At 44.7% G+C, this 16474-nt stretch overlaps 1 protein-coding gene across 1 annotated transcript; it reads right to left on the bottom strand.

The window, feature by feature from the left end:
• Positions 1-13516: 13516 nt before the first annotated feature.
• LOC134618856 (cornifelin homolog B-like) lies at positions 13517-16203 on the bottom strand. Its single transcript, XM_063464445.1, has 4 exons — positions 16076-16203; positions 15640-15750; positions 15242-15387; positions 13517-13792 (listed from the first exon to the last, which is right to left on the bottom strand). Exons 2-4 carry the CDS (start codon positions 15746-15748, stop codon positions 13697-13699), a joined length of 351 nt encoding a protein of 116 aa, XP_063320515.1. The 5' UTR covers positions 15749-15750; positions 16076-16203; the 3' UTR covers positions 13517-13696.
• Positions 16204-16474: the final 271 nt, after the last annotated feature.

The following is a 16474-nucleotide window of genomic DNA, read 5'->3' as shown; positions in this document are numbered from 1 at the left end:
AAACAATTTTGAGCGAGTTTACAAGAAGTGGAAATACCAGATAAACTTACTTAAAAGAATGGTGAAGAGTAAAGACATTGAGTTAATACCTGAAGCAGTAAGTGTTATAGACGCTAGTATGACTGACATCTGTAACATTCATGATCAGATCAGAAAAATACAAAGTCCTGATATTGAAATGCGCAGAAGATGCGATGCGTGCATGGATATCAGTGAAACTGCCAGAGCAAAGGCTCGGTGCCTTTTAGAAGAAGATGGTGATCCAAATAGTATACCCTGGCCTGATTCAGAGTCCGTGTTTGACAGCAGTTCATCCAGCGCTTCTTCAAGGATCACATATAAGTCAAGGTCTATCTCTGGGATGTCAAACCATTCATCCCCTCTCAAGTTAGAGTTCCGCAACAAACTGCACCTCTCCAAGCCTCTGTTCCTCAAACAGCAATTCGTAGTGCAAATGAAACGCCCTCCACTGATCTTGTAAGGATGCTTGCTGAAGCTATCACTGCAAACAGAATCCCAATCCCAGAGCGTCCAGTTTCCACAGGTGATCCGCTGCAGTATAACGACTGGAAGTTGTCTTTTCAAACATTAGTTGACCGCAAGAATCTGCCAATTCAAGAAAAGCTATTCTTCCTGAGAAAGAATGTTGGAGGTCCAGCGAAGAAGGCTATTGAAGGACATTTTCTGGTTGGAACAGACACCGCTTATCATGCTGCCTGGGAGATACTCAACGACAGGTTTGGAGATCCCTTTGTGATAGGCAAATCATATCGTGACAAGATTCAGTCATGGCCAAAAATTAACAGCAAAGACACTAAAGATCTACGTGAGTTTGCAGATTTTCTAAGCAGTGTTGAGTCAGCCATACCTTATGTTCAAGGTTTACAAGTTTTGCATGACTGCATGGAAAATCAGAGGATAGCTGCAAAGATGCCTGATTGGCTAAGTGCACAGGAATTTATTCAGGAATTTTGTCAAATTCCTGAATAAAGAAGCAAGAATTGCATGTAATCCTATCACTTCTCTGCCTGCAATAAAGCCAACTGCACAAGACAAGTACGCATTCAAAGACAAGCCCAAAAGAAACTACATGCTGAATGCTAAAGCACTTAGTACAAGCTCTAGTGAAAGGACAAATGTCGCATGTCTCTTTTGTAAGAAACCTGGTCACACGCTTCAGAAATGTCGCAAGATAATGGGAAAGTCCGTTGAAGAGAGAGTAAAGTTTGTGCAGTCTGAAAAACTGTGCTTTGGTTGCCTCAAGACTGGTCATAACTCTAAGAACTGTACTTCCAGAAGTGTGTGTAACAAATGCCAAAAAGCCTCACCCAACTTGTAAGTAAGTAAGTAAGTAAGTAAAGTTTATTTATATAGCACCTTTCACAGACATATGTCACAAAGTGCTTTACAAGGTAAAAACATAATACAGTCAAAAAATACACCATAAAAACCCTGGTCTAATTAAAAGCTTTTTGAAATAAAAATGTCTTTAGCTGCTTTTTAAAGGTCTCCACTGAGTCCAAACCCCGTAGAAATGGGGGAAGTGCATTCCACAATCTGGGTGCAACAGCTTGGAAGGATCGGTCCCCTCGGGTTTTAAAACGAGTGTGGGGGACCACTAAAAGGTTTTGGTTTGCTGACCTCAGGTTACGAGTGGAGGTATGTGTATGAATCAGATCAGCAATGTAGGGGGGGGGGGGCTGTCTCTGTAATGCTCTAAAAGTTAAAACTAGAATTTTAAAATGGAACCTGAATCTGATTGGTAGCCAGTGCAGCGACTTTAAAACAGGGGTCATATGAGCACCCTTGTTCGAGCGGGTCAGTAGCCTCGCTGCAGAGTTTTGAACAACCTGTAGGCGGGCTAGCCCTTTCATGTTTAGACAAGTAAACAGGCTGTTGCAGTAGTCAAGTCTTGTAGAGATAAAAGCATGTATTATCATCTCGAGTTCACTTGTTGACACGATGGATCTAAGTTTAGAAATATTCCTCAAGTGAAAAAAGCAGGTTCTTACTGTCTGATTTAAATGTCCCTCCAAAGAAAAAGCTTCATCAAAAATAACACCCAGGTTTCTAAGGTTATGTTTCTGTGAGGAACCCAAGTCACCCAGTCACCGTTTAATATCAGGTATTGCACTGCCTGGTGCAATAATCAAAGTTTCTGTTTTGGCCGGGTTTAGCTGTAAGCAATTATTGTTCAACCATTGTTTAATGTTGGTTAAACAGTCAATCAGATTGGAGAGCTTATGAGCTTCAGCAGGCTTAAAAGAATAATATAGCTGAATATCGTCAGCAAAAAGATGATAAGATACTTCAGGAAACTCCTGTATTATCTGACTTAAAGGAAGAATGTATATTAAAAACAGAATAGGTCCCAGCACAGAGCCCTGAGGAACTCCACACAACAACTCTGTAGATTCCGACATGATCTGGTTTGCAGACACACTAAAACTCCTTTCAGATATATAAGATGAAAACCAGTCTAGAACAGAGCCAGACATCCCAACCAGGTCTCTCAGTCTGTTTATCAGGATGGTATGGTTGACTGTATCAAAGGCTGAGGTAAGGTCTAACAAGACTAGGACTGTGTATTCTCTGGAGTCTGCTAACATCATAATATCATTAGTAACTTTCAATAGTGCTGTCTCAGTGGAATGCAGTTTACGGAACCCAGATTGAAAACGGTCATGGATGTTATATTTCTCCAAGTATGCCGTAAGGTGGACAGCTACTGCCTTCTCAAGGAGTTTTGACATAAATGGGAGTTTGGAGATAGGTCTTAAATTTTGAAGTAGTGTTGGGTCCAGGTTGGGTTTTTTGAGCCTTGGTTCCACAATGGCATGTTTAAAAAAGTCTGAAGAGAAACATTAAAAAGGTTCACAACCCTGGGACCAATGGTGTCAAAGGCATTAATAAAAAGCTTAGTGGGGATAATGTCTGAGGGGCTTGAGGACGGCTTCATTTTGTCAACCAGGGCTGCTATTTCATCATATGTTACAGTTGTAAAAGTTGACCAGGAGTACAAAGGGAGTGCCTGACTCGGAGAACAAGAAAGCTTTGGGGAGATTTTAGCATTGATGTCATTAATCTTATCAACAAAAAATCGGAGAAGTTTATTACTATCTACCTTAGAGTGTACATCTAAAGGTACCACATCTGGGGAGACAATAGCACTAACTTTGTCAAAAAGAAACTTGGGATTTCTCTTGTTTTTTGTTATGAGTCTAGAAAAATATTCAGATCTAACAGTTCTCACCGTGTTGTTTAAGGAGAGCATGAGATCTCGAAGATGGAGCCTATGTACGTCAAGTTTGGTTTTCTTCCATAGTCGTTCTATTTTGTGGCATATTCTCCTTAAGTTTAAGATAGACTCATTTATCCAAGGGCATGTCTTCTTTTGTAAAGCCGAGCTTGTTTTAATAGGTGCCACTTGATCCAAAATGGATGTGCATTCCCTATTAAAAGACTGAATAAGAACATTTACATCGTTTCCGGTAAAAAGTGGAGACCTATCAAACATAATGGAGAACCTCTCAGCAGTAGTCTCAGCTATTATGCGTCTATGAGTTTTTAACTTCACAGGCATTTGTTTAGAGCTAAAATTAAGTTCAACGAAGATACAGTTATGATCACTCAAATGTACATCCTCAGCAAACACATTGCCAATGTTGAGGCCCACGGAAAAAACAAGGTCCAAGGTATGGCCTTTTAAATGGGTTGGACCGGAGACATGTTGGACGAAGTTAAAAGACTCAGATATAGATAGAAGTTCAGCTGCAGAGTTAGATGAGGGATCATCAATATGAATGTTAAAATCCCCAAGAATTAAAACTTTCTCCAGCTTGATAATAGAAGATAAGAAGTCCATAAAATCCTTTAAGAACTCAGTAGCAGGGCCAGGAGGGTAATAGACTAAAACACAATAAAAGATGTTCGTAGAGCCCACCTTAATTGTTTGCGACTCAAAGGAAGAATAGTTTTCAGTTTGCATACCTCTGCCGGTGAAGCTGTCCTTAAAGACAACAGCAAGACCTCCACCACGGCGACCTAAACGGGGGGCGCCCAAGTAAGAGCAGTCTGCAGGACGCAGTTCGTTTAGGTGAATAAATTCGCCATCCCTCTGCCATGTTTCAGTGAGAAACAGAAAGTCCAGGCTTTTCCTTGTGAAGAGCTCATTCAGGGAGAAGGATTTGTTTGCGATGGAGCGAGCGTTCAAGAGCGCAATCCGAGTAAGAGCTGGCAGCGCAGGTTTCCCATCAGCTTGTCGGAGTGGAATAGACAGCAAACACCGTGTCCGCATGCGAGGTCTCCAGCGGCGCCACGGAACCGGCGGGGCCAACCACCGGTTGTGCGATGTGGGCTGTGAGGGCGCAGCGGTGGGGAGATAATCTGCAAAATCCAGAGCATCAGATGGGCAGGATCCACGCTGTAGTGGAAGCAAGTACGTGTTTCCAATCAAATCCGGAAGGGTAACTGGCAGCAGAAAACGGGGGCGCCTCCAGACGAGTCGGGAAATCTCTGATCTGTAGGCTCGTCTGATGTGTACCTGGATGCCGGCCCTACAGCCTCTTTTCCTCGATTTCTTCTTGGAATTGCTTAGGGCACATTTCGCAGGTAGCAAGAAGTAATCCGGTGAGGTGGAAGAGTGAACAAATGGTGGGGGGAAAGTTTTTCTATAACTGTCCCAGTCATCATAAAGACGTTCCATAGACTCTTCAATGTGGAGCAAGGAAGAACGGTCGTAAATCACAGCAGCATAGCTCCATATATTAAACGTCAGGGCTGATATAAAAGCATAAAATACAATACAACGTAGGCAGGTAGACGTCAAGCCGAGCAAAGGCGCCATCTTCCTGTCACAGTCCTGTCACAGTCTCTGTGACAGGACTTTTCTCTCTGTCTTGTCTACATCAAGACAGAGAGAAAAGAGACAAGGAACAAAGAAAGAATAGCCAACAACAATCAAAGACTAACCAGGAAACAGAGGTTTCTGAAGTACAAGAGCAAGTATCTAACCAAGTTACATCCAACAGAGTTGTGCAACAAAAGTCAAAAGGTTGTACTTCCTCAGTTATCCCAGTTTATGTATCAACTGTGGATGAACCAGAGAATGAAAAGTTAGTGTATGCTTTGCTCGATACTCAAAGTGACACCACTTTCATCTTGAAAGACACAGCTCAGTCGCTCAACGCCATGTTAGAGCCAGTTAAACTCAAGATTTCCACTATAACGTCCAAAACAAAAATTGTTTCAAGCAGCAAGTTAAAGGACTTACAAGTGTGTACAAGCCGGCATAGTTTGAGTAACTAACAGCACCGTGTCTCTTACTTCATTTAGCAAACCTAAACGAACAAAGAGCACAACACCTAGGCAGTAAACAGTTCTATTATGCATCATAAAAATAGAATATTAATGTGATTGGTCGAAATAGCTGAGGGGTCGTCACAGTTTGGACTTGGGTCATCTTTCACCCTGTATGGCACAAACTTCTCTATGATGACCTATGAAGACCACTCTTCCCACTTCAACATGGCAACCATCTCTTGTCCTCCGGTCAGGCCTGTAGAGATAGAGAGAGAGGCAAAGAGGTAGAGGGAGAAATCCCAAACACCAGAATTTATAGAATTGTTTTCGTCTAGTTTTTTGAGCAAATCAAAACGAATCATATCATTAGTTAACTGCCATGGAAAGCAAGTGTCAGTGAAGACCTCTCTGTCTGCTGCTTCTACCATGGCATCATAAATGGTTCATTTATCAGAGAAGACCATTTCTTCTCTGTAAACCGTCACCAAAACAATAATAAGAGGAGCAACACAGTAAAAAATTATTATGACCGCTGTCGCTTGTATCTGCTTACATACTTTAGAAGTGCCCTTTTCCTTGTGAAGTAAGGCAAGTGTTGTAGTGAGGTACTGGATGTGTATAAATAGTCCTGTCTAGGGATGGGAATTGCGCACCAGTAGATCATTTCCTTGGAATTGTTAGTCTGCCTGCCTATCGAACCTCCTTATCAGTTCCACTCGGACTTGCTCTACAGAAAAAAAATGTTTCTCTTTCTTTTGAGTTACCTGGTTTGGGGAGTTGGCTGTTTACTGTCTGGGCAAAAGGTGTGGCCAAAGGCTGAGGACTTTGAAAACACAATGCCAGCTCAGCAGGACCAACCCTGTGCTTGTCAGTAAGGGGCTGTTTTAGCTTAGATAGATAGTAGATAGTATTGATGTTTAGTTTGTTTCCGCTTGTGTGTGTAAATCGTTTGACCAAACCACTATAAAAGTTACCCTTCAGTGTCTTTGTGTTTAGGTCAGTTTGTGAGTTAAGTTGTGTATACTTTGTTTGCTTAGTTAATTTTGCAGGTTCACATCAGCTGGCATGTTATGGTTGGTGTGTGTGACCCTTAATAAAATTTAAGTTTTGCTTGAATGATGCAAAGACGATCATCAAATGTTTGGTCATGACAAGTTACTCATATAGACCAAAAGCCGATGACACCCAACTTTATCTATCCTTAATAGACCTCTCTGAATTGAATCATTACTTATTTTTAATCTCTGGCTGTCTTCCACAGCATGTTTTTTTTACTGTGTTCCTCCCCTCACCCCAACCAGTCGCAGCAGATGGCTGCCCCTCCCTGAGCCTGGCTGTGCTGGAGGTTTTTTCCTATTAAAAGGGAGTTTTTCCTTCCCACTGTTGCCAAAGTGCTTGCTCATAGGGGGTCATATGATTGTTGATGTTTTCTCTGTATGTATTATTGTAGGGTCTGCCTTACAATATGAAACGCCTTGAGGTGACTGTTGTTGTGATTTGGCGCTAAAATTGTATTGAAATTGAATTGAAAAAGTGTAAAGAAGCCAAAACAGGGGAAATACGGTCTTGCTTGCGTGTCCCTGTCAGGAGTAGAGCTGCTGCACTCTGAATGATTACTACAGATGAGGGAGCAAAGCAAGAGCCTGAGTGACTCCAAAATAAAGGAAATAATCAGGCCTGGATGAAACGAAGGCATTAATTAATTTCTTAAAGTCAGAAAGGACAGAAAAACACAAAATTAGCAATACATGTTCATCTGAGCCAGATATAAACTAACTAATGATGCCTAATGATACTGAACAACTGCGAAACACTGTAAAAGACCAGTGGACAGATGTTAATGTTGTTACTGGGAATAATAGAAGACCAGTTAGGCAGACCATTTCTTACAAAGTAAGAAAAATCAGTTAGTGAAGAACAGAAAGTTTCTATCCATTTAGAGGCTTGAGACAACTGCTGTTGTGAATTGGCCCCATATAAATAAAATTGAACTGAATTACACAGACTACTATTACCACAAAGCCTGTTTTAAATGTATTGTAAGACAATCACATCAATTTGCATGTATTTCTGTTTCATTTATTTTATGGTGAAGTGACGTGATTCATTCTGGGGTCAAACTTTTAGAGGATGTCATCCCCCAATCATAATGTCATGCATACATTTCCCTAAAAGTAACATTATTGGAAGCATTCTTGTTGCAAACAACCTTTTTCACCTTCATAAACCTGAATTTAAAGATGCAGTTATTGCAGTGTTACTTTGAAAAGCAACCTTTGTAGTGCGAGTTGAGTAAAATACACCGGTTTTAAGGTGGACCCAGTAATTATCCCGCCTGATGCAGAGGCTCGATCACGTTGATAAGAACTTTCCTTTTTTTTTTTTTTTTTTTGTCTGTCCCATTTGGTTCTTTAGCCGTCAGAATTGTTGTCTGAAGACCAACAAGGATACCAAATGGATTTATTTTGCCAAATGGATCATCATGGCATTGCCGTATTGGTCCATTTGATCAACCTTTGTTGTTATTATTTATTTTATTTTCAGTTGTTACAGATGGGACAGACACGACTGGGGGATAGGAAAGAGAGGAAGGAAAAGAAAAACAGAAGGGAAGAGGGACAGTGAGAAAGGGCACTTACAAAGACAAAGAGAAAAAAAAAATCTCCTGGATCACCTGTTGAGAGAAAAAGAAGAGAAAACAAGCAAAAAAAAACCAAAGCAACATACTAAACACAACACCATCCCGTTAATCTAGCTAAGTGTGAACAGCAGTAAATACTAAATATTGAATGTTGTTGTGTAGCACACAGGACAGACAGCGCACAATGTGCTTTGAAGTAGCAGCTAAGAAAGGTGTAGTTTATGTCTACGAACAGTGAACACCTGTGTGCACACCTGTGTGGATCAGCGCGCTTGTATACAAAAGGTTTCTCCATGTAACGGTCTGCTAGAGGGTGTGGGGGGCCATAGCCCCGTCCCCCAGGGCATGAAGCAGGCATGGAGAAGATCCAGGTTTCAGACATCCAGAGGCCCCAGAGTGCGAGAGCCCAAGGTGGACCACCGGAGGGGCATCCGTGCCACCCTCCTGGGAAGGGCTGAGGAGATCCCCAGACGAGGGGTCACCCAGTAGCCACAGAGCAGAAGCCAGAGGGGGCTGCACTGGCGTGCCCGCCGGCTCTGCCGGCAGCCAGCTGTGCCAGAGTGAACCGAGCCGCAGACCCCGAGGCCGGAGGCCCGGGGGGTCCCCTTTGCCCCGGAAGAGGCCTGACCGAGCGACAGGCACCAGGCCCCGCCAAGTAGCCACCGGGAGTGAGCTGGTGCATACCTGAGCGCCCAGCCCCGGACACCAAGAACCACCAATGCACCAACCCCTGAGGGCATCAGTCACTGGCAGGGAGTGTGGTGAGGGGAGATAGACCTCCACACTTTGGAGGGCCTGGGTGTTCCCAGAGAGGTGGAGTCTAAGACCCGACCTGACATATAGACACAGACAAACAGGCACACACAGACACAAACATGCATTCCCACCCTCATGCACACATATACAAACACTCAGCACTCACCCAACTTAGTAATAGACATACATGGACATGTACACACAATCACACTCCCCAAACATACTCTATACCCCGGGTCCAGGTACCCTCACCCCCAGAGGGGGAAACGGCACCCAGACCCAAGAGATGTGACCCTTTCCCCCGGGGTGGAGGCAAGCAGACCGCCCCAGGCTCCGCGGCAGCAGGGAGGCCCATCGGACAGCCAACACCTCCTCCCAGCCCCCTGCCCCGATGGCTAGTAGAGAACGGGGGTGTGTGAAGACCCCATACCTCCCTCCTCCCGCTCATGTGTAGTGTTGCTGCGTGTTGTTCTAAAGTGCATTTAAAACAAGGGAGGGCATGGTGCTGCTGCCAGAGAGCAGCAGGTGTTAGCACGGCCCCTCCCGAGAACCCTCAATGTCTACATGGATTTAAAATTGAGAGGTGGGCACCGGTGCCAGAGGTAAGGTTGAATACACAGACCGTCCACTGGACGCCGTTAACGTGGTCACCCTCAAGGCCCTATGTATATGTGTGTGTTATGAGAGTGTGAGGAATGTGGATGTCTAAGTTGTGGAATAAAATTGAGGCACAGGTGGCCAGAAGGGGACGGGGGGGGGGGGGGGGGGGGGGGAATGCCTCCCCTGCACCCTGGTGACACACCCGCACCCCAAGGCCCTACCTGTGTGGGTGGGTGTGGTGGAGCGGGAAGAGGGAGGCAGCCGGGGATGGGGAGGAAAAGAAGGGAGGGGCAAGATGCCCCTCCCTAGGGCCAGCTCCCCCGCTGACCCCAGTAGGCACCCCCGTCCTCTGGTACCCACCAAGGCAAGGGAGCCCAGACCCATCCAGACCGGGGCCTACAGTAGCAGCACCGCCAAGCCCCACAGGACCCGGGGAAGCCCACCCCACCCCACCGCAGAGGAAACTGTACCCACCCCAACATTCAATCATCTCCCAGACTACACAAGACAACAGACACCCAGGTTAGGTTTATTCTCCACCTCTCCTATGTCTCTCCCCCACCTGCAGAGTGGACTTCTGCAAGGATGGAACAACCTCCCTGCCAGTTGAAGAGCCCCCCAGTTAGGCCGATGCACCAGAGCTTTCCTAATGTGGCAGGATGAATGTTATGTCTTGGTTCAACCCACTTTCGGCCTGGCGCATTAGGGGGACGCTAGTATAAATAGTGGCCATTTGAGCATTCCTGAATCGCTTACCTGTGATCTCCTTTTTGGTCACCTGACTTCCCTTGGTGTTGCAGAGATCATCTGCGGATTACCCTTCTGAAGCCTCCATCGCGGCTCGTATGTGTTTACTCAGTGTAATGCGTACATTATCTTACTTGGTGGTAAACCGATGTTGTTTTTAGGTCGTAGCTGTAGAAGCCTCCTATGAGCCACTCTGCTCATGATTCGTGACGCTGTTTACTCGGTACGTAATTCAGTTTTGTTACGATCTCTGCCTTTTATTGTTCTTTTATAGTAAATACTTATTATGCTTTGCAGGAAGTGTGGGCCTTAGTGAGCGACCAGTAGCTTTACCGAAAGGTCGCTACAGCTTTTTTACACCACGCTAACTGAATTGCTGCTGCTTTGCTTTTACCGTCTGTTCCTGTTGCGAGGTTTCTTTTCCTGCTGCTGCCAGCCTTTTAAAGTGGACGTCGGCGTGGACAGCGGCCATATGCATGCCGGGTACGGGAGTCGGCTGGCGTGCACATTGATTGACTGGATGATTAACTTATAGTCAGGCAGACGGCAAGTTGGAGCAATACGGCAATTCCGTTTGCTCCAGATTTTAAAGTTTTATTTAGGTTGTACGTTTGCTTTTCTGTTGTTTTGATTTGCAGTTTGGGTTTTTGTTACGCCACTGGTGGGAGGCCCTTTTTCTAGCTGCAGATCACCAGTGTGGTCCTGCAGTTGGGTTATTCCCCCAGCGCTGCATATTAGTTTTGTTGTAATATATTATAATTTTCTTTCTTTTATTCAGATGCGGAGAGCTGACATGGAGGAGACTGGGGGTGTTTTGGTGGTGGGAACTTTTGAGTGTTACACACCTGTCTTCTTTTAGTTTATTAGTGTGAGTGGGTGATGGTCTGCTACACCGGTGTATTGGTGATTTTTCTTTTCTTTTTTGAGTTGGTGTGTGGTATCCCGGCCCCTCCACTGGTAAGCCTCGGCTCTGAATGTTGTGGGTGGGTTTTTTTTTTTGTTTGTTAGTTTTTTTTATAGAATGTTTGTATATTGATATTTATGCTGTGTTTTTATAGGCTCTTTTAAATAGCTATTAATAAATGGTCTGTTTTATAATTGAACCTCATCTCTGTACTGAGCATAAACGAACCTAAGTGCCTTTCTGGTGATTAGTGTTACTTCTAGTATTTTCTGGGTGAAATTCCCAGGGTGGCGTTGTCTTTTAAACTGTGAAGAGTATTTATTTTATTTCCACCTCGTGCTGCCACACTAAGTTAGCTGAACTATTTGTAATAAAGCAGATAAAAGGAGATACATGCTTAACATTGTTTCAGTCTCTTAACCACATGGAGGTGTAACTGTGTTTATGTTGTGTGTGACTCCACTTGCCATAATAACCACAATGTTCATCTGTGGAAGAACAATGGCGCCCTCTGTCAGAGGCAGTGGATAAATGCACTGAGAAATGAGCACCAGGTGGGTTGTAGAGCACAGCATTGTATACGGTCATTGGATATGAACATCTGTGTGGCCACTGTGATCACTGTGAATTATTTAACTGTTAATAAGAAGCATTTAAGTGGATTGTTGAAACTGGGAGTGTTAAAACAGTGGCATAATAGCACTGGCTAGGGTAGCTCTGGAGTTTCTCTGCTACAGTAATGTGCTTGTCAGGGCTCTGTGTGCAGGCAGGCGGAGGTGAGGATCCAAATGCAGAACTCGGAAACTGAATGCAACTCAAAACCCACAGCTTTATTGCTGCCAGAAAACAAAGCAGAAACCAAACTGGGAAAAACACAAACTAGAACACACAGGCAAAATCTGATGGTACGACACGACAAAGAAACAAAAAACAAGGAGCATAGGCCCAAATCAGTCCAAAAACAGTCCAACCCAAAACTAGATCAAACATGAGTCCACAAAACAGTTAAGGGGACCGGCTGTGTGGACGGCGGCGACACAGGCGAAGCAAATAAGGAGGCCGGCCACGCGGAAGGCAGTGGCGGCGGCAGAGCAGGTCCGGAGGCCGGCCACGCCAAAGGCAGTGGCAGTGACGAACTTGTTCAGGAGGCCGCCCTCGACGACCATGACGTCCCACTAGAGGCCTGGAAAACAGCCGTCAAAGGCGAGGTGGAACAGGATCTGACAGCGGTGTAGCAACCGCAGGACCAGACGACGGTGTGGCAGCTGCGGGACCAGTTGCGGCGTGGAAGTTGCAGGTGGTGACGCTGCAGGCTAAGGCGTGGAAGTTGTAGGTGGTGACGCTGCAGATGACGGCGTGGAAGTTGCAGGTGGTGGCTGAACAGACTCCCCAGAGCCGTCAGCTGACGTGGCTTGATGCTGGCTGGGTTCTCCAGAAACCCCAGCTAAAACACAAGACGACTGGATGGGCCTCTCGGACCCTTCAGCAGAGGCAGACTGCTGAAACAGTTCTCCTGAACTGCCAGCGGAGACAGACAGCGGCGTATGAGCCGCGAAACGCTGGATTGGCTCACTCGAGCTTCCAGCAGGAGCTGATGCATGACCAGAAGGCGTTGAGGCCCCTGGCTGAAGGTGTAGATGAGTGGCTGACTGGATGGGTGACAACACTGGAGCCTGAACTGGTGACAAAGCTAATGACTGCGCTACTGACTGAGCTATGGACTGCAACAAAGGTTGTGGTGATTCTGATTGTGATAGTGGCTGACGGGGCTGAAGCCTGAGCTACAGGAAGCGGGGCTGATTGTGGTGGAGGTGAAGACTGGGCTAGCGGAAACTAAACAGGGGACTGGGCTAGCGACGACACAGAAAACTGAACAGGGGGCGACTGAAGTTGAGGTGAAAATGGTAGTAGAGGTGGCGACTGGGCTCCAGGCCGGGCGGCTAACACATATCCATGTGTTAGAATGGCCCAGTCAAAGTCCAGATCTAAATCCAATCGAGAATCTGTGGCAAGATCTGAAAACTGCTGCTCACATATGCTGTCCATCTAATCTGACTGAGCTGGAGCTGTTTTGCAAAGAAGAATGGGCAAGGATTTCAGTCTCTAGATGTGCAAAGCTGGTAGAGACATACCCTAAAAGACTGGCAGCTGTAATTGCAGCAAAAGGTGGTTCTACAAAGTGTTGACTCAGGGAGCTGAATAATTACGCACAGCCCACTTTTCAGTTATTTATTTGTAAAAAATGTTTGGAATCATGTATGATTTTCGTTCCACTTCTCACGTGTACACCACTTTGTATTGGTCTTTCACGTGGAATTCCAATAAAATTGATTCATGTTTGTGGCTGTAATGTGACAAAATGTGGAAAAGTTCAAGGGGACCGAATACTTTTGCAAGCCACTGTATTTCATTTGCAAATATTATAAGTTATGAGTGGACAGTGTGACCTTACAATGTCCTTCTCGGTATCCTATCAAAGTTCACAATTAGTGAATATGACAAGTCTTTATCTGAACACTGGCTAAACTCAACTCTGCAGAAGAGGACAATTAATCTCACACATGATGTTGCATAAAATTAAAGGATTTTATTGGCCTGAAAAAGTCACATAGGCATTCAGCACATTATATGACAACAGATTTAAAGCATTTTGGTTCAGCAGTGAACATAGCCTCTCATCACACAGCCAAAATGTTTGCATCGTATCCACAGACGACTTGCGTGGTGATCACAGTCGAGGTGGCGGGCTAACGGTATTGCCTGATCTTCAGCTCACGATGCATCTGGCACCAAACACACGGGTAACACAAGCACACTTTACAGCAGTCATCAGTGAACGAGCCCTGCAGGATGGAGAAGAAGAAGCAGAAAGACAGAGGATGAAGCAGCAGGAGTTACTGTTGTTACCCCTCAGACATAAAAGTTTAGTGGGGTGTTGTCATCCCCTCATCCGGCAGCTGTGTCCCTGTGTAGAGCTGGGTAACCAAATATCTGAGAAATTGTCAAAACAAGCAACCTCAGCATTTTTTCCTACAGTGAGGGCAAAAGAGTTCAGATTTGAATAACTTTACACTTCCTCTTTCTCAACTTAAGCTACTCCATTATAAACTCTACGGTTTGTAAAATACCACAAGTTTTATCCAGGTCACTTTTATAATGGCACTGCATGATATGGTTACTTTATGTCGGTTTGACCATGAGAGGTGAGGGTGAGTGAGAAAGATCTGCACAAAGCACAATTTGTGTGCATTTTATATAAATCTCATAAAATTTACATTTAGATTTTATGTTAGTTCATTTTACAAGCAGAAACCTCCAGGACTTTAAAATGAAGCCAGTGCAGAAGTTAGTCTAAGGAGTTTGCAAAGAAAAGCGTCTGGACTTCTTTAAGTTGCTTGAAGACGTTTCACCTCTCATCCGAGAAGCTTCTTCAGTTCTAAGGTCAAATGGTGGAGAGTCCCAGATTTAAACCCAGTGGGAGTGTCCCCCCAAAGAGGGACAAAGGACCCCCTGATTATCCTCTACCTAATCACATGAGCCAAGGTGTGAAAGCGGGTGTGGGTCACAATCAGCCAGGGTTTTGAGTGAGCTCATTGTGAAACCTGGCTCCACCCTATCATGTGATTTCCTGAGGTCAGATGGCCCAGGATGTGAGTGGGCGTTAAGGCGTCTGGGGTGGGAACTCAAAACTGGATTATAGATGGCAGACAGTTGGTGTCGTAAACCACCGCCTCTGTTCAAAGATGGTCGCCCACAGTGGACGTAAATGGCTTCTTTCACTCCTCTTTCAAACCATCTGTCCTCTCTGTCCAAAATGTGAACATTGGCATCCTTCCCAGACGCCTTAACGCCCACTCACATCCTGGGCCATCTGACCTCAGGAAATCACATGATAGGTTGAGGCCAGGTTTCACAATGAGCTCACCCAAAACCCTGGCTGATTGTGACCCACACCCGCTTTCACACCTTGGCTCATGTGATTAGGTAGAGGATCATCAGGGGGTCCTTTGTCCATCTGTGGGGGGAAACTCCCACTGGGTTTAAATCTGGGACTCTCCACCATTTGACTCTTAGAACTGAAGAAGCTTCTCGGATGAGAGGTGAAACGTCTTCAAGCAACTTAAACAAGTCCAGACGCTTTTCTTTCCAAGCTCCTTAGACTACGATGACCTGGATGACTGAGAGCCTTCACAGACAGTGCAGAAGTTATAAAACTGCACTTCCTCTAGTGACCACATCTATCTTTTAAGTGTAGTTTGTAACAGTATCCTCCATCTCTAACCCAGCCTTACATAGATGTTGTGGCGCTCTCTGATGGACTGACGGAGTAAGCAGGACACCACACCAAAAGCGTCCAGGAGTGGCAGTGCAAAGCACCATCCATGTTTATTGGCTGCATCACACTGCAGGCAGGGGAAACACCAAAAGCCACAGCAACCTTTGAGGAGAAATATATACATATATAAATAATCCAATTACGAAAACTTGGTTTTCTGGTGAAAAATGTAAAATAATGAAAAACTCCATAATGCTACTAAATGATCATTGCTATCATGCAGTCTCAGATAATTAATTTATTCTTGATTTTTTACTGATTTCAAACGCTCGGCTAGCTTATTGCAAACAAAGTCTGAGGAAATCGCTCATGTACAAATCACTGCTGTTTGTAGGGTTTCCTGGGTTTACTTACAGGTCTCCATATCAGAGAAGCAATCACAGAGGTCAGTGCTCCATTGGCCAGAGTTTTCAATGGTTCTGATGACTGTCACCACCTGGGTGGGCTGCTGGCGGACGGCCATGCCTGAAGGAAACACAGACACAGATTGAAACGCTGTAGTGGTTATCTGGTTAGAGAAATTCAACATGAAAAAGGTAAAAGACTGGTTTTGATCCATGTTATAAGTATAACAGGATGATTCCTGGTTCATATAAATCACAACAAATATCTTGGGCCAGCTGTACAAATGATTTATGTACGGCCCAGACAAAAGAGTTGACACCATTTTTAAGCACAGATTTATTGTCTCGGACTTCCTCAGAAAAATGTTACCACATATTACATTCATGATTTCACAAAGATTTCTGATTGTCTTAAGCTGTTCATCAGTGTAAAATGTTTTTCTTACCTTCTTTTGTCTTCTCTGGTTCTCTGAGCTTTCAAAACAAGAGAAAAAGTTAGGAAACATCAGCATTTAAGCACAGAACAATAACAGGAAGGGGAGGTGGAGTTAGTACGCACACACACATCTAATTTGTATTGGACTGGCAGATGTTTTTGGGTTGCTCGTGAACTGCAGAGGGCTGAGCCTGAAGGAAATTCCACACCAGTTACTGCAATGACTTTCCTGTAACTGCTATGATAAAGGGTCAAGAGTTCACTGAGTCTCTGCTTCAGTACTGTGAAATGGAAAAACACTGCTTAACCAGTGAGCAGCAACAAGACTTATTCTATCAGTCTTGACACCAGAGGTGGGAAGTAACGAAGTACAAATACTTCATTGCTGTACCAACATTCACACTCCAAT

Source organism: Pelmatolapia mariae, linkage group LG3_W (genome assembly GCF_036321145.2).
Source record: "Pelmatolapia mariae isolate MD_Pm_ZW linkage group LG3_W, Pm_UMD_F_2, whole genome shotgun sequence".
Classification (NCBI taxonomy): domain Eukaryota; kingdom Metazoa; phylum Chordata; class Actinopteri; order Cichliformes; family Cichlidae; genus Pelmatolapia; species Pelmatolapia mariae.
This window is presented reverse-complemented; position numbering and strand designations above follow the sequence as displayed.

Excerpts from the sequence above, each read along its gene's own strand:
- LOC134618856 (XM_063464445.1), bottom strand. The coding sequence starts at position 15,748 with ATGGCCGTCCGCCAGCAGCCCACCCAGGTGGTGACAGTCATCAGAACC. Across the intron at positions 15,388-15,639 it reads CTTCTCTGATATGGAGACCT|GTTGCTGTGGCTTTTGGTGT; the intron begins GTAAGTAAACCC and ends TTCTCCTCAAAG. Across the intron at positions 13,793-15,241 it reads GAGAGCGCCACAACATCTAT|GGCTCGTTCACTGATGACTG; the intron begins GTAAGGCTGGGT and ends TCCATCCTGCAG.